General features: G+C 41.8%; 1 protein-coding gene across 1 annotated transcript; it reads right to left on the bottom strand.

Annotated features, from left to right (window-relative positions):
* Nucleotides 1-2,553: 2,553 nt before the first annotated feature.
* LOC122138425 (caspase-8-like) lies at nucleotides 2,554-5,841 on the bottom strand. The gene is made up of 3 exons (XM_042730705.1): nucleotides 5,297-5,841; nucleotides 4,582-5,080; nucleotides 2,554-3,200 (listed from the first exon to the last, which is right to left on the bottom strand). Exons 1-3 carry the CDS (start codon nucleotides 5,391-5,393, stop codon nucleotides 2,975-2,977), a joined length of 822 nt encoding a protein of 273 aa, XP_042586639.1. The 5' UTR covers nucleotides 5,394-5,841; the 3' UTR covers nucleotides 2,554-2,974.
* Nucleotides 5,842-18,209: the final 12,368 nt, after the last annotated feature.

Below are 18,209 nucleotides of genomic sequence, written 5' to 3'. Positions count from 1 at the left end.
CTTGAGAACCATCATAGCAAAAGGGATTTTCTAAATGTACTAAACATTATGACAGTACAAACATAGCCAAGGGCCAAAGGAGCAAAAACATCAATCAACAGGCAACACAGTGTGTGTGTGTGTGTGTGTGTGTGTGTGTGTGTGTGTGTGTGTGTGTGTGTGTGTGTTTCATTTTGTCTCTTGCATTGTGCCCATTCTCTCAGTGTGGAAGTCCTTTGTCCTCATGTGTGCATTCAGTAGACAGTGTTCTGCATTTACAGTTTGCATATGTTTGTCTCTTTCTGGTGTCATGTACACAGAGTCTGTCTTTGTGCATTTCTCATTTCTTGTTTTCCATCTCGGTGATAAGACTGCTGTCCACAGTCTCTGAAAATGGTTTGATCTCTTTTTTCTCTTTTCCATTGTCCATTCATTTCAATTTGGAAAAGTCCTTCTCGAAGAAGCAGTCATTGCTGTTGTTGTAGTTTGTGAAGTTCCGTCAGGTCCATCCATGCCATGGTGGGTCTCAGGGGTTCTAGATCTTTTAGGCTTGGAGTTCTGAATCTTGTAGGTCTGGAAATCTCTGGATGTCCAGTTCTGATGATCACGCTGTTCTTTAAGAAGTCCTTTTTCCTGTGGAAGTCCCCTGGCTCCACTAGTTCTGCTGGACTTCTTGTCCTTCAAATGGACGGATCATCACTCTCCAGGAGGTTATACCTTTCAAACAAACATCTCAATGTTTACACCTGAAAAAAAAAAAAAAAAAAAAAAAAAAAATCAAAAATAAGTGGTTGCCCACCCCCCTTTCCCCACAAGAATCTTTTCACATTTAAAACATCAGTTACAGAAATTTTATTACAGAATGCAATTAAATCATTTCTCATAAATTGTATTTAAATATCAATGCTGTTAACACATTTCATCTTCGTCTGACACGCTATGATGCTCTCGAATTTGCATTATCACCTCAGTTGTCTTTCTCAAGTTAACCAAATTAGTCTCAGCAAGTTTAAGTAGAGCGTCTCTCCTTGCACCTTTGTCTGCTCTTTTGTCACAAACTTCTGGTGAGAGAGCACTAGTTAATGAGCGAGGGATGCAGATCATAAGAAGTCTACAAGCATCTTCGTCTGACGCACTATAAACATCCACTGCCTTCTCCAGTTTTGACAAAAACTCTACAGGATCCATGTTATCAGGGTCAAAAGTACCCACTGCTGTAACAAGACTTTGACAAGTCCATAAAAGACAGTTGTCTAACAGCTTGGCCATTTTCATTTCTGTGATCAAGAACTCTCTCATTTCCATTCTGTCTTGTTTGCACTGGTGCTATTGGGAATCTCACAGAATCGTCTGAATAATTATGTCGTTGACTAAAAGCTTCCTTGCAGTTCTTGTCATCATATTCAGATTTGGATTGGGCATGTACCAACTGTCTAGCCGTCCCTTCATACAAACATCTAAATGTTTCCCTCTCTGTTTCAGACTAACTGTTCCTTCAAAACGACCTCTTCAGCCTCACAATTTCTCAATGATATGACATAGCCACTGACTTGAGAATTTCGCAACTTGTTTTCAATTTTCATTTCTTCTAAACTTTTCTTAGTTACCTTGTATTTGGCAAAAAGAGCTTGAAGTGCATTAGCAACTTTTCCCTCTTTGTTTTTAGGCATTTATTAAACTGTCTTCAGCAATTCAATAGGCTTCATTCCTTCACTGACTGAACATTATCTAGTTACTTTAAGATACCTGTTAGTCTAATTATTCACAGCTCCTGTGCTTTGGATGCAAATGAATACAACAGCCACACTATACGCTAAACCAAATTTTTCACTTCTCTGGACACGGCCACACTCCTTCGGGCCTTACACTTCACTACACTAAACTGTTAAAAATGTAACACTTTCACAGGACAAAACCACATTACTTTGGGGTTTATGTTATATTTTTAAAACAGTTTACTTAGCCATAGTACGTCAGCAAATCAACACGGTTTTCAGGCTTTAAACTTCACAGAGTCACGGTGCGTCGGACTCACTACACTATAAACACAACAGTTATGAAATAACTCTGTGACCACACTGCATCGGGTCGATTCATTTACTTTAGAATTTCATCAGAATTATCACAACAACTAACTCTGTTTCAATTACGTTAGAAACTTTCAACTCTGTTTTAGTTGCTTTAGAAACAATAGGTCTAATACAACTCTGCTTCAATTACTTTAACATACCAACAACCCTTTTCAGTTACTTTAGAAACTCTGACTTAAGCACTTTGCTTCAGTTACTTTAGAAACAACAATTCCAATACAACTATGCTACCACACTATGACGGGTTAATTCAGTTCCGTTAGAATTTTAAACAGAATTGTACAGAATAGGCTTAAGAACTCCTCCTGCTAATACTGAATAAACTAAATTCTCTTCTATCCTTATAATTTATTTTCTAGATTTTTTAAAACGAGGGGGTTTCCTGACAAAACCAGCAAAAAGACCGCTTTTCTTACCTTTCCCTGCTTTTTGGAAATCCCCCCCGCTTGGTGGCTCAGCAATGTGAGAAAAAATGATGAGGATGTTGAAGATCTCGAAGAAGATGTTTATTGCAGCATAGCAGTGACAAAGTACATGTAGTACCTTGGGTTCAGCAGAGTCGGAAGGAACCACCAACATCCAAAGCTCAAACAATTTATACACTTAGAGTTTACTACCCTTCATGTAAATGGAGTTGCTCCTGTCCTTACAGCTGTAGTCTGTATGTTAATTAACTTCTGACACCCCTTTGTTTCTCAGTGTTTATTAATTGGTCACCATTTGCTCAGGATGTGATCATCCCAAATGGTCTACAAACAACATAACTGTTGGCATGATAAAACATATTGTGGAGTGGAAGCTGGGCCGGAGCAGACTATAGTTTCTTACACTGTTTATTACATAAAACATCTAAAATATTCTGTTTGTTACGGAAGATGATTTACAATCATCACATAATCATCACATCACAGGTCATGTAAACATTGCTGATGAACATCTGTGTGTCTGTCCATGCTGATGTGTTTGAGAGGTATCATGAACTGTAGCAGGACATTATGGAAGGGGCGTGCGAGTTTTCTCTTGGTGAGGGTGAACTCTGGCTGTGGCATCTGCTTCCTCAAACCGCTTTTGTCCGTCTTTTTGCTCCAATCGCTATTCACCTGCGTCAGAATGGAGAGTAGATCGACACCCCTACATGCACATAAGACAGAGACACACGATCAGAGATCCAACCAACCTCTAGGGTCAAATCAGGACACAATTACAGATGCAGACAGGGGGGAAACCCCATTCACCCAGTCCCTCCTTTGTGTGATTCATTAAAAAGAACAGCTCATAAGAGTCATTCATTCTAAAATATATGACAGAAATTATAAGAGCAGAATGCTAGTGAGCCAAATTCAGCCAATGATTAAAGAAAGACATAAAAATGTGTTCATAAATGTGGCTGAAAATACTTTTAGTTAATCTATCCAACTGGAAGTTCTAGTTGAGTGGACTGCAGTAATCCACACAGTGTCCTCTGCACTTTTTGGCAAATTTAGTAGAGCATTTCATCATCCATGCATAGAGAAACATGCAAATACAGTACAAAGAGATTCATTTGTGTAAATATAAGGAAATAGTTCAGAAAGTTCTCTGTTGAGTAAGACGGCGCACTTTCCCCAAACACAGTACAGTGTACCAAATTGTTCAGCTGAAAAAAACGCCTTTCTGAAAAAACTTTTACAGGGCTGGATTATGACACAGCGGTGCCCTGGGCACCTTTAGATCCACTTTAGGTTGTAAGGAGCTGTTCAAACAGAATGCGTTTGTCCATTTCATTGTGCTACTTTCACATTGTTTCTATGTAAACATGCGCAAACAATATATATATATATATATACATATATATATATATATATATATATATATGCCTGTTACATGCGCATCTCGCATCTTTTGCAGCATCTTACACATAAGCGCCATGTTTTTAAGATGCCGCGTCAAGTTAAAAGAATTTAAACTTTTACAAACAGCGCCGCACATCAATGTCAGTTATCAGTAATCTGTAGACATTTCACTTTCTATTTTTTTTTCATGTCTGTGAGGCAAGCATGAAGTTTCAGATTGGTTTTTAAAACATTTTTTTAATGCGCTCAAGCTCACAGAGACCGAGACAGCAGAAAGTGCAGCCTGTTTGCTTTCATTATTTTACAAAAGCACAACGTTTTGTTGTTATTATGAGTGCACACAGATTAAAGTAGATTCAAAAGATGTATTACTTATCTTTAGGACCAAAAAGGACTGTTCAGCTTCCACGCGCCACACAAACACTCAAATAACGTAAATATTTTTTAGGTTAATGTTAGAGCGAGAGGCCATGTAAGGATGTTACTACTTACATGTTTCAGATGATAAGCCACATTTGAGGTCGTTGAATGAACATTTGCATGTCCTGACTGATGTACTGTAATTACAGTACCACACAGACCAGCTATCAATAATCTGTCCATCACAGACTACGCAACAGTCCCTCAAAGTCTCATTTTCACCCCCCAGTGAGGAAAACCTGATAGAAAGACTTGCTCACCTTGGCACCAGCAGTTTCAAGTTGTGGCAGAGGGACTGTATAAACCAGGTTCCATGGTCTTTTTCCCTGTATGAGACGTAATGCGGTACAGTGGACATGGCTAATAGGTAGTCTGCCATCTTAGGTATGGAGTCTCTGGGTACAGCTGAATCGCTGACTGGCATGACTTCATCATCTGGGAAAATTTGAGGAAATGCTGCTGGCTGATCGTCGGTACCCCTACAGGCCTGAATGAAGAACAGTTTGGGTTTTTCGAAGAGAGTGGGACATTGACTTGGACTCAGGGTCTCTATCAGCTCCCTATAGGTGACAATCTGTCCATCAACCCCGACAATGCCTTTTATTTTTCCGTGGCTCAGCACACAGCACACCACGCAATCCGCTGACGTGTGGTCACGAGCAGCCAGGTCCCTCAGCACCTGCAGAATCTGATGGCGATCACAGTTCCGTTCAGTCAGGACCTCAAAGCCCAACCACTGGAACACAACCTCCAGACTTTCTGTGTGGACAAAAATGGACACAAGTATTATGTAACAGCAACGGCTTTGTGCACGTGACCATAAGCATGACTCTAACTGGTTGGGCAGATTTCTCTGCAGTGCAAAAGTGTGCATTAGTGCATTTTTTTCCTCACTGAGGTGGTTTTGGATGTGTTTTTTTTCCATTAAATTTCCCAATTAGGGATTTACAAAAAGTCTTTGTTTTATACACTAACTTTTGTCAATGTCTGTTCCGTCTCTGTTCCGTAGTCCACAGTTGTCAAAGTCACAGTTGTTGATGATCAGACAGACTCCTCTCTTCTCCCCCTTCATCTCATACTGCTGGATCTACCACACAAAAGACACAAGTGTCTAAGCAGTGGTGCCATCAAGAACAGAGTCCAGTATATATAGTTAGCATACAAAAATACAGTTAGCTACACAGATCATGACCAAATAGACCCTCAATAGGGTTTCCAGTATCTGTGTGCACATATACACTGGTCTTTGATAATCCATTCAGCACCAGTTGTGGTTTCAACCCACATATCTTTATTTCCTGTTTGATGATAGTCTCCTGTAGCAGCAACTCCTTCCTCTGCAGCAGCAGTAGCCCATGTCTTCTGTGTCCAATATGCTGTTGGTCCTCTTTGCACTGCCAAAACAGCACTGACCGCCGAGTTATGGATTGAAGGTGTCCTGTGGTATTTTGCAAAGTCATTTAGATCTCAATTCCTGGCCATTTCTCCTGCTCCAACTGGTTGCTCGTATACCATTGTGTAACCCGCACAAGGTTACTGGAGTGCAACTCTTTACTCTGCCTGTGAGTGGCGCGTAAACCCCAGCAGATTTACTATTAAATAAAAAACACGCCTTTCTTCCGGTGAAGACGCTGCTAGAAAGCAACAAGGACTGGTTGAAAGCTGTGTGAGAGAGAGTTAAGACGCATGACAGCGAGCTTCTCAAGATACCTCCGATTGGTTTAAGAAAGGGATAGACCATCTGAATCTGACCCTGGTGGTCAGTGGCGAGCCAACCGCAGAAGTGATCGGACCAAGAGCCTGGTGTGGCCAGCCGTGGCATCTTTGGAACCATCATCATCCTGTGCCTTCATTTAAAATACAGATAAGAACACATGTAAACCTACCCGGGTAGCGAAAAGAACATACATACTCCAAGAAACACACACACACACACACCAAGAACTTTTATGGACTCTCTTTTTTTATTTGAGGTTGTTTATTTTGGGTTTATTGTGCACTGTGCACTCAGGAAGCCGGCTTAGGTAGGCAGGGAATGTAAATAACTACCATTCATTTTGTTTAATACATTTCTCAAATTTACCTGTTTTGTGTTGTCTGTTCTCTGCTGACCTTTCACTATTTCAGGCTCCTTAGTCGTACCTAGAGTTTCTGATATTAGCCCAGCTTTAATTCTTTACTACTTAAATTAGTTATCAGTTACATTAACCTGAGACACGGGTTACAAGTGGCGAGCCAGCCAGGAGTCTGGTTATGTGTTAGCAGTGAACCACATTACATGGTGTGAAACTATTTTCAAGTGTGTAAGTTATTTGTCACGTTTATAGATCACTCTTTACCAAACATGGAGTTCATAACGAGCTCAGGTATTAAAGTCCCCAATGCAGTAATGGTGAGTGGTTTGCTTGAATCACTAGAAGATGAGGAGATCATAGACTTCCTTAAGAAGTATGGCTCCATGAGACTTGTCCCAGTTACTGACATTAACTCAGAGTTTTATAAAAACCTGATTATTGAGTATCAAGATGGCATTGCTATTTAAGCCTTAGCCCCTCTTCTGCCCTACACACACAAACTTAAGGACAATCCAGATGTAAAATACTACGTTCAAGCTCTGGCAAGTGTGTACACAACTAAAATTGGCTGCAGTGTTACCAAAGCCTACCTTGATGAGATAAAGAAATTAGCGAAACTAAGTGGACGAGGCTTCGAAGAGGTGCTGAAAGACATGACGTCAGAGATCAGTGAGACAATCGAGACTGATGGCAGTGGTGATAATGAGTTTGGAGCAAGACAGCTCAACACGTCTCTTGACACATTTGAACCCCCACACCCCCAGCTGCTCCCAGATTCTTCTCTGGAAAGGTTAATTAATAGTGGTGCTGAGCCATCCCCACCAGCTCATGTGAAGCGAAGTCTGTCTGTTGTGGAGAGTGACCTGAATCCACCTGAAATTCAAAAGGTCATTGTTGAGCACATTGTGAGGAGAGATGAATTTAACACACATTCACACTTTCCCATCAAGCTTCATTCATTCTCAGGCAAGCTCCCCAGACCCAATAGTGAGACAGACTACGACACATGGCGTTCACATGTTGAGCTTCTCAGGAAAGACCCCATCCTGTCTAATCTTCAGAAATCACGGAAAATCTTTGAAAGTTTGCTCTCCCCTGCAGCAGATATTGTCAAAAGACTAAGCCCTGAAGCTACTCCTGAAACCTACCTTCAACTGCTGGACGCAGCCTTTGGAACCGTTGAGGACGGTGAGGAGCTTTTCGCCCAGTTTATGAATACTCTTCAGGATCCTGGTGAAAAGGCCTCTACTTACCTCTGCCGCCTTCAAGCTGCCCTGAACCTTGCTTTAAAGAGAGGAGGAGCTGCTGCTGGAGAAGCAGATAGACACATTCTCAAACAGTTTTGTCGCGGGTGTTGGGACAACCCTTTGCTCTCTGACCTCAACCTCGAAGAAAAGAAAAGTCACCCACCAGCATTTTCAGAGCTCCTGTTATAAATCCGCACTGAGGAGGATAGGCAGGCAGCTAAAACCACACATATGAAGAAGCACCTTGGCTCACACCGGCAGCGGGCTATTGCAAGTTCTCAGAGTGCATGCGTCTGCAGTCAACAAGCAGCATTCCAGCCTGAGTCCGACCCATTGACAGAGCTTAAACAGCAGGTGGCATCTCTGCAGAGCCAGCTCACCACACTGATGTCTAAGAAAGCCAAGAAGGTCCCAAAGGGGAACCCTGAGCATCAATCAGGTGGGCCAGTATCTAAACTTGACCCCAGAGCACCAAGCTGGAAATCTACCAACTCAAAGACAAGCACCCAGCTGAGACCTTGGTATTGTTTCAACTGCAGTGAGGACGGTCACATTTCCTCAGCTTGCAGTAACAATCCAAACCCCACTCTCGTCAATTAAAAAAGAGATCAATTGAAAGAAAAGCGGCGCCTCTGGGAGGCTAGAGAACCCTCACCAGACAATAGGGATTTTTAGATGGAGTCTCAGTTGCAGGGCAAACTGAGGCTGGAGCAGTTCACCAACGCCCAGCTAAGGATAAAAGTGATACTAAACCCAAGTTCAGTGCTGCCTTGAACCAATCTAATGTTAGAAAACACCCCTTCATAGTTCCGCACAAACTTATAGGCACGAAAAGCACAGGCCAAGTTACCATCCAAGGCAAACAGTTCAGCTGTCTCCTTGACACAGGTTCACAAGTAACCACAGTCACCAAGTCCTTCTATGAATAATACCTACATGAGCAACAGATCGAACCACTCTATAACCTTCTGGAAGTTGAAGGGGACAATGGTCAATCTGTGCCCTACCTTGGATATGTTGAAGTCACAATCACCTTCCCAAAACAGTTCCTTGGAGCTGAATATGAAGTCCCAACATTGGCCTTGGTTGTTCCAGACAGCGGCACTTCAGGGTACCAGATACTTGTTGGTACAAACACACTTGATGTAGCAAATGGTATGCGCAGAGAGAAAAGTCCAGCAAGCTACCATCCTGTCCCAAACGGCTACAGAATGGTGCTGAAAGTACTTCAACTGAGACAGGAACAAAGCCATGACAGTAACATCGGACTGGTGAGGATGCAAGGCAGAGACAGAAAACTCATTCCAGCTGGAGGAACAGTTGTTCTGGAGGGAGTGGCATCAGTTAAAGAGTTCCATACTGAAAGGTCTGCTATCATGGAGTACCCTTCATCCTCTTCTCTGCCTGGAGGGCTGCTAGTAAAGCCCTGTCTCATTGATCTACCAGGCAGACTACCAGTTGTGGTCTCAAATGAGTCGGAACACGACATTATTATCCCAGCTAAGAGTGTGATTGCTGAGCTCAGTGCAATGCAGGTCATTCTGTCTCACAAACAGAGCGTGACCAATCCATCTGAACCAGAACCCTCCAAGGCAGCTGACCTAACCTTTGACTTTGGTGAGTCGCCGGTCCCTCCAGAATGGAAAGACAGAATTACTCAAAAATTGAATAGCATGCCTGAGGTCTTCGATCAGAACGACACTGACTTTGGAAGGACAGACAAAGTCAAGCATCACATCAAACTGTCCGATGAAACACCATTCAAACTCAGAGCTCGGCCGATACACCCACACGACGTAGAAGCTGTTCGTCAACATCTTCAAGAGCTTCTCGATGCTGGGGTGATTCGTGAAAGTGAGTCTCCATTCTCCTCTCCAATCGTTGTAGTCAGGAAGAAGAATGGCCAGGTACGCCTTTGTACTGACTACAGGAAACTGAACCTGCAGACGGTGAAAGACGCCTATGCACTTCCGAGGATGGATGACACCTTCACAGCACTCTCCGGTTCCAAGTGGTTCAGCGTCCTCGATCTAAAGTCTGGCTACTATCAGATCGAAGTCGACGAGGTTGACAAGCCAAAGACCGCCTTTGTGTGCCCACTTGGTTTCTGGGAGTTTAATCGCATGCCTCAGGGAGTGACAAACGCCCCAAGTACCTTCCAGAGACTGATTGAAAAGTGCATGGGAGACATGAACTTGAAGGAAGTTGTCGTTTTCCTGGATGACTTGATAGTCTTCTTGAAAACTTTAGAAGATCATGAAGCCAGACTCACCAAGGTTCTCAACCACCTGAAGGAGTATGGGCTCAAGTTGTCCCCGGAAAAATGTAGATTCTTCCAGTCCTCAGTCCGGTACTTGGGGCATGTGGTCTCAGAGCAGGGAGTAGAGACCGACCCGGAAAAGATTGCAGCGCTAAAGACCTGGCCAGTCCCTCAGCATCTAAAAGAGCTGAAAGCCTTCCTTGGATTCTGTGGGTATTATAGAAAGTTCATTAAAGGCTATTCAAGTATAATGAAACCGCTGAATGACTTAACATCTGGCTACCCACCTCCAAGGAGGCACCCAAAGTCCAAGGAAAGGAGTGGCCAATACTATCACCCCAAAGAACCATTTCTGAACCGTTGGACTCCCGCCTGCCAACAGGCATTCGAGATGATCATCGACAAGTTGACAACGTCCCCAGTTCTGGCTTTCGCAAATCCTGCACTCCCTTACATCCTTCACACGGATGCAAGTTCCACCGGCCTCGGAGCGGCCTTATATCAGGAGCAGGAGGGACAGCTGCATGTCATCGCCTATGCAAGCAGAGGGTTATCACGTAGTGAGTCCCGTTATCCAGCTCACAAGCTTGACTTTTTAGCGCTGAAATGGTCTGTAACGGAGAAGTTCAGTGACTACCTCTATGGCAATCAGTTCACAGTAGTCACTGACAGCAATCCCCTTACCTACATACTTACCTCAGCCAAACTCGATGCAACCAGCTACAGGTGGTTAGCTGCTCTCTCTACCTTCTCCTTTAAACTCCAGTACCGGCCAGGAAAGCAGAATGGAGACCTGCATGATGACCCCTCATCTCAAAAAGAGTGGGACAGGATCTGCCAGTTTACACAACATCATCTATCAGATTCAGATAACATTGAGGCTGTGGATCAGTGGGTGGTCCGAGCCATCTGTGAGATGTCATTGTGCCAATGATGGAATGGGAAGAGATGGAAGCATCTCCCTTGTCGAGAGCCTTGCCATCTCTGGGGATGCTGTACCTGACAGTTTTGAGCAGGAAGATGAGTTTGGAGGGCTTCCCATCGTCCCACACCTTTCAGAGGCAGATCTCAGAAACAAACAGAGAGCTGACCAGTGCATTAAACATGTCATCTCCCAGATTGAGCGTGACGAGAAACCACGCCCGCTGTGAGAGCCTTGCTTCCAGACCTACCTCTGTTGTTGAGAGAGTTGACCAGGCTTGAACTGCGGAACGGCATCCTCTATAGAACACGCCAAGAAGAAGGCCAAACACAGTACCAGCTAGTCTTACCTGAAGAACTTCGTGAGACGGTCTTAATGAGCCTGCATGACAACATGGGTCATATGGGAAAAGACCGCATGCTGGACTTGGTCAGAGCCAGATTCTACTGGCCTAGGATGGCCTCTGACATTGAGAGGAAAGTCAAGACGTGTAACAGGTGTGTGCTCAGAAAAACCTTACCTGAGAGGGCAGCCCCTTTAGTGAACATCATGACAACAAGACCGCTTGAACTGGTCTGCATGGACTTCTTGTCTATAGAACCGGACAGAAGTAACACAAAGGACATTCTTGTGATCACAGATCACTTCACAAAATACGCAGTGGCTATCCCAACACCAAACCAAAAGGCTCTAACGGTTACAAAGTGCTTATGGGACAATTTCATCATCCATTATGGTATTCCAGAGAAACTGCACAGCGACCATGGTCCTGATTTTGAGTCGCGGCTAATCAAACAACTGTGTGAAGTTGCAGGCATACAGAAAATTCGAACAACTCCGTACCACCCAAGGGGCAACCCGGTGGAACGTTTTAACCGCACTCTGTTAGACATGCTTGGCACTCTGGAAAACCAGGATAAGTCACACTGGAAGGACTTTGTGAAGCCTTTGGTCCATGCGTACAATTGTACCAGAAGTGAAGTGACTGGGTTCACCCCGTATGAGTTAATGTTCGGACACCAGCCACGCCTGCCAGTCGACCTTGCATTTGGCTTACCTGTCAAAAAAGAGCAACAGAAGTCACACTCCCAGTATGTAAAGCACCTCAAATCCCACCTCGAGGAGAGCTACAAAATAGCTACAAGGAGTGGTGCCAAGGTAGCTGAAAAGAACAAAACAAGGTTTGACAAGCGTGTGACTCCTTCTGCTCTTGACATTGGAGACAGAGTACTTGTCAGGAACGTACGCATTCGTGTAAAGCACAAGCTTGCTGATAAATGGGAGTCCACCGTCCATGTGGTAGTGAGGAAAGCTGGAGACCTCCCCGTCTATACAGTAAAACCAGAGACCGGAGAAGGGCCCTGGCGCACGCTGCATAGAGACCTCTTACTCCCATGTGGGTTCCTCCATGTAACACCAGAAGAACAACCCAAACCACTCGAGCGCCGCAAGACACGCCAGAACATTCGCAGTGACCCAAGAGAAGTTGATCAGTCCTCGGATGAGGGTGATATCGTTCCTGTTACCTGGTCACAAAAAGAACAAGTCCCAGAAGTAACCAGATATATTGTCTCGCGAGATGTTCCAAGACACCATGGTCCAAGCCATTCTAAAGAAAATCTGACGACAAACCTCAACAAGGAGACCGATGATGTTCCAGCTAATGAGAGTAGCCTACCTGATGTTGATCCAGTCAACAAAGTAACACCGAACCTGAACTTACCTGGAAATGAACCTGTGGAAATAGAAGACCTACCTGGAAGTGAATCTGTGAAAAGAGAGATAAACTTATCTGACAGTGGCAACCTTGTGAAAGGGTCGGATGAGGACTGTCCTGAACAACTTCCAGTCCCCTCCAACATGCCAGAATGTGATGAGACAAATGTTCTTGAAAATGAAGGAGAAGAGGAGATTGAGACGGAGGAACAAGCAGATACTGATGACCTAGTCAGGAGATCCGTGAGGAATCGTCAGCCACCTAGGCGGCTGGACTACACTGAACTGGGAACCCCCTTAGTCACAGTGGTGAAGTCATTCTTTCAAGGGCTGACCACTGTGTGGAACGACATCATAAGTGAGAGTGATGCATCAGCTCATCCCCCTGTTCTGTCCCCTCCGGTGATAACAGTTTGAATATTGCCATGCACAGGGATGTGCATAAGTTAGGAGGGGGAGAGTGTAACCCGCACAAGGTTACTGGAGTGCAAACTCTTTACTCTGCCTGTGAGTGGCGCGTAAACCCCAGCAGATTTACTATTAAATAAAAAACAACGCCTTTCTTCCGGTGAAGACGCTGCTAGAAAGAAAGCAAACAAGGACTGGTTGAAAGCTGTGTGAGAGAGAGTTAAGCCGCATGACAGCGAGCTTCTCAAAGATACCTCCGATTGGTTTAAGAAAGGGATAGACCATCTGAATCTGACCCTGGTGGTCAGTGGCGAGCCAACCGCAGAAGTGATCGGACCAAGAGCCTGGCGTGGCCAGCCGTGGCATCTTTGGAACCATCATCATCCTGTGCCTTCATTTAAAATACAGATAAGAACACACGTAAACCTACCCGGGTAGTGAAAAGAACATACATACTCCAAGAAACACACACACACACACCAAGAACTTTTATGGACTCTTTTTTTTTATTTGAGGTTGTTTTTTTGGGTTTATTGTGCACTGTGCACTCAGGAAGCCGGCTTAGGTAGGCAGGGAATGTAAATAACTACCATTCATTTTGTTTAATACATTTCTCAAATTTACCTGTTTTGTGTTGTCTGTTCTCTGCTGACCTTTCACTATCTCAGGCTCCGTAGTCGTACCTAGAGTTTCTGATATTAGCCCAGCTTTAATTCTTTACTACTTAAATTAGTTATCAGTTACATTAACCTGAGACACGGGTTACAATTGACTGTAAATTACACAGACCTTCACATTTGACCTTGTTAGATGATTAACAATATTCTATTCACCTTTGAGTAATCATAATGTGTTGCCTCATCAGTTTATTACATCATGCATTCTCTTTTGTACATACAAATAACAAGCCTCCTATTTAATACATTTTGCTTCCTGTTTCATATATGGTTTATGACATCTTAATATATTATCTACTATCTAACCCTAACTTAAACATGGAAACTGTCTATATATTTGTCACAGCTATAGACTTTTGGAAACACTTTACAGTATAGTTAAGTTCATTAACAGCCTACGGACTGGGTAACCTGAAGAGTTAACAACAACACGTTAATTATAAATATAATATTGTGAATTCTTAATCCCATTTGTTCATAATACAAGTAATGTTAATATACAAAATGTTTAAAATATTCATATTAACATAATCAAGATTAATAATTGCAGCTCTGTTCACTGTTATATTAACTAATGCATTAACTAAGGAATACTACCTCATTGCGACACACATGGAGCATATATTTTATACAAAAAAGCAATCAAAGGAATTGTGTCACAAACACAGTTATCTTAAGGTAAACAAAAACAGGAATTTAATTCTGTTGACCATTAGTAAAAATCCAAACAAATAATTCTGGCGTTTTTCCATAGGCACTCTAATTGTTGAACAGGAGAAGTCAAAATTTTTTATTTTCCTGTTATTTATTATTGTAGACCTGAATTAAAAAAAAAAAAAAAAAAAAAAAAATCAATTATTTGTTCATGTAGAGATGAATGTAAAAAAAAAAAAAAAAAGTGTATGTTTTTCCAACCAAATCAAATTTAAACGCTGAGTATTGCATAATATTTTTATGGGGTCGGTTAAAGGGGTCATGAATTGAAAAAACAAAATTTCCCTTGATTTTTTAGATATATGAGTTATTGTACTTTAAAAAAAATATCCTCAAAGCTTTGTTAAGGTCTTAAAAAAAAAACAGCTTATATTGAAACCAGTCTGTCAAAACGACAGCTTGTGGATTCGACTCTCTATGATGTAATAGTGTGGGATAAGTCCTCACCAAGAGAAGAAGAAGACCAACATCTGCTTCTACAGCACTGGTTCGTTCAGCCTCCACGCCCTCACACGTAGTAGGTTAATGACAAGAGCCGGGTAACAATAACTTTATTTTCAATGAAGTTCAGAACGCCAGCCAGTAAGAACTTGGTCCATTGTTCATTTTCATCTACCGCTGATTCATTTACAAACAAGGCACAATTAAACTGATAATTTTCAGAAAGATTGAAACTAAAATTCGTGATGTGCTGGCTTTTATTGAACTGACAGTACGTCACAACACACAAGTGTGAGTAAGTGTGAATTTTTATGACGTAATCACTATTGCTTTGTCTGTTATTACAGATTGTGTGATGTGTACTGTTCATGCATCCATTCGTGAAGCCTGTATGCTGTCAAACATACACAATTATTAGCCAATCACAGTAGTGTATGCTACTTCTGTGTCTACACCCGCCACCATGCCTATTCAAACAGAGTCAATCTGTGCTTTAATATGCAAAATGCTAAACCACTGCTCAGAGAAACCATATTCGATTTATACATAATCTGTAAGAGCACAGACCACAGAAATACATTGTTTTTAAATAAAGTTTTTGAATAAGCAGCTAGAAGCTGCCATACTTGTGCTAACACTTGTGGTTGGTTGACTCACATTTATACATTTACAATTATATATTGCGCATTTAAAACTCATATAATAGCACATACTGCAGGAATATCAAATTAACTATTACCGCATATTTGAAACTTGGAAAGGTTGGCCACATTTTTAATGCAGCAGACTTCTTCTAAATATTCTGAAAAGAAAACCATTATAAAGAGAGAACTTAATGTGGCTTAATATAATAAAGACAGTGGCATGGTAAGGCCAAAATATGGCTGCACCTGATTCAGAACAAGCCCTATATAAGCAAGCTAATGAGCGAGAATCTAAAACACAATGTCACTTTTTCTCCTCACAGGAAATAGTGAACTTAAGAAAAAATGATGAGGATGTTGAAGATCTCGAGGAAGATGTTTATTGCAGTCCATCAGTTTAACACTAATATTGACATAAACTAACACGCTAAATATAAAGTATTTAAAACAGGTAAGTTCATATATGTAAAGTTGAATTGAACTGATGCATCGGGTCATACAGCTTGATCAGCTGCCACAGAAACAAGAATGAGATGCATTCTAACATAACTGTGGCATTAAGCATATTTTAATATAGTATATAATATTAGTGAGGCCTGTTTAAAATATTGCACATATATAGGCCGCTCAGATTACTTTGTTAAAGTGCAATAAAATACCTTATATCTGCAGATCTATGTACATCTGTTTGTGGATGAGACTTCTTTCACCGACTACAGGCTCTAATCCTCATTTTATACAAGACGCAGGTGTGAAATGCGGTACTGAAGTGAAATAGCTGGGCGTTTGATAGTCAATTATAATAGGTCACTCATAACCCGCGGGAAGAAATTTACTCTTTATTTATGGGCGGCTAGCCAAATAATTTCATAAAGCAGGACCCCAAGGATTGAAAAAAACCCGACCGCCGCGATCACTAGTACCTTATTCACCAGAGTCGGAAGGAAACCAACATCCAAAGCTCAAACAATTTATACACTTAGAGTTTACTACCGTTCATTTAACATGGCGTTGAAATCCTGTCCTTACAGCTGTAGTCTGTATGGTAATTTAAGTTCCTGACACCCCTTTGTTTCGCCATGTTTATTAATTGGTCACCATTTGCTCAGTATGTCGATCATTCCAAATGGTCTACAAATGTGTCTACAAATCATGCCAACATAACTGTTGGCATAATCAAACATATTGTGGAGTGGAAGCTTGGTGGGGCCAGACTATAGATTCTTACACCTGTTTATTACATAAAACATCTCAAATATTCCATTTTTGTTTACATTGGGAACTGGAAATTACCGTATTTACAATCATCGCACAATCACATCATCATCACAGTTCCTTTAAGCATTGCTGATTAACATCCTGTGTGTCTGTCCATGCTGAATGTTTTTTGGAGGTATCATGAACTGTAGCAGGACATTATGGAAGAGGCGTCTTGAGAGTTTAGGTTTAGGAAAACCACTCTCTTGGTGAGGTAAGCTCTGGCTGTGGCATCTGCTTCCTCAAGCCGGCTTTTGTCCGTCTTTTTTGCTCACATAAGCTATTCACCTCGTCAGAATGTGGAGAGTAGATCGACACCCCTACATGCCCACCGCGATCAGAAGATCAACCAACGCCTCTAGGGTCAAATCAGGACACAATTACAGATGCAGACGGTGGGGGAAACCCCATTCACCCAGTCCCTCCTTTGTGTGATTCATTAAAAGAACCAGCTCATAAGAGTCATTCATTCTAAAATATATGAGAGAAATTATAAGAGCAAGAATGCAAAGTGAGCCAAATTCAGCCAATGATTCAAGAAAGACATAAAAATGTGTTCATAAATGCGGGCTGATAATACTTTTTAGTTAATCTATCCAACTGGAAGTTCTAGTTGAGTGGGACTGCAGTAATCCACACAGTGTCCCTCTGCACTTTTTTGGCAGAATTTAGTAGAGCATTTCATCATCCATGCATAGAGAAACATGCAAAATGGGTTGGAAAGCACAAAGAGATCTCATTTTGTGTAAATATAAGAAAATAGTTCAGAAACAAAGTTCTCTGTTGAATTAAGACCAGTAGCACTTTCCCCAAACACAGTACAGTGTACCAAATTGTTCAGCTAGAAAAAAAGCGCCTTTCCTGAAAAAAACTTTTTACAGGGCTGGATTATGACGCAAGCGGTGCCTGGGCACCTTTAGATCCACTTTAGGTTGTAAGGAGCTGTTCAAGCAGAATCGTTTGTCCATGTAAGCATCGCCAAAACAATATATACAATATATATATATATTTATATATATATATGCCTGTTACATGTCATCGCATCTTTTGCGGCATCTTACACATAAAGCGCCATGTTTTTAAGATGCGGCGTCAAGTTAAAAGAATTTCAACTTTTACAAACTGGCACTCATCAGTAATCGGTTATCAGTAATCTGTAGACATTTCACTTTCTATTTTTTTTTTTCATGTCTGTGAGGCAAGCATGAGTTTCAGATTGGTTTTTTAAAAAAATTTTTTAATGGCTCAAGCTCTCCTGAGAGACCGAGACCAGCAGAAAGTGCAAGCCTGTTTGCTTTCATTATTTTTACAAAAGCAACAACGTTTTGTTGTTATTGTGAGTGCACACAGATTAAAGTAGATTCAAAATATGTATTTACTCTTATCTTTAGACCAAAAAGGACTGTTCAGCTTCCACGGCCCACAAACACTCAAATAACGTAATTTTTTTAGGTTAATGTTAGAGCGGGCCTGTAAGGATGTACTACTTACATGTTTCAGATGATAAGCCACATTCGAAGTGCGTTG

The sequence above is a fragment of the Cyprinus carpio genome, chromosome B9 (genome assembly GCF_018340385.1).
Source record: "Cyprinus carpio isolate SPL01 chromosome B9, ASM1834038v1, whole genome shotgun sequence".
NCBI classification, from domain to species: domain Eukaryota; kingdom Metazoa; phylum Chordata; class Actinopteri; order Cypriniformes; family Cyprinidae; genus Cyprinus; species Cyprinus carpio.
This window is presented reverse-complemented; position numbering and strand designations above follow the sequence as displayed.

What these genes read in the sequence shown, in the direction of transcription:
- LOC122138425 (XM_042730705.1), bottom strand. Translation starts at nt 5,393, where the DNA reads ATGAAGGGGGAGAAGAGAGGAGTCTGTCTGATCATCAACAACTGTGAC. An exon ending in CGGAACAGACATTGACAAAA is followed by an intron (nt 5,081 to 5,296) that starts GTTAGTGTATAA and finishes TTGTCCACACAG; the next exon opens with AAAGTCTGGAGGTTGTGTTC. An exon ending in TTGAAACTGCTGGTGCCAAG is followed by an intron (nt 3,201 to 4,581) that starts GTGAGCAAGTCT and finishes ATGTGCATGTAG; the next exon opens with GGGTGTCGATCTACTCTCCA.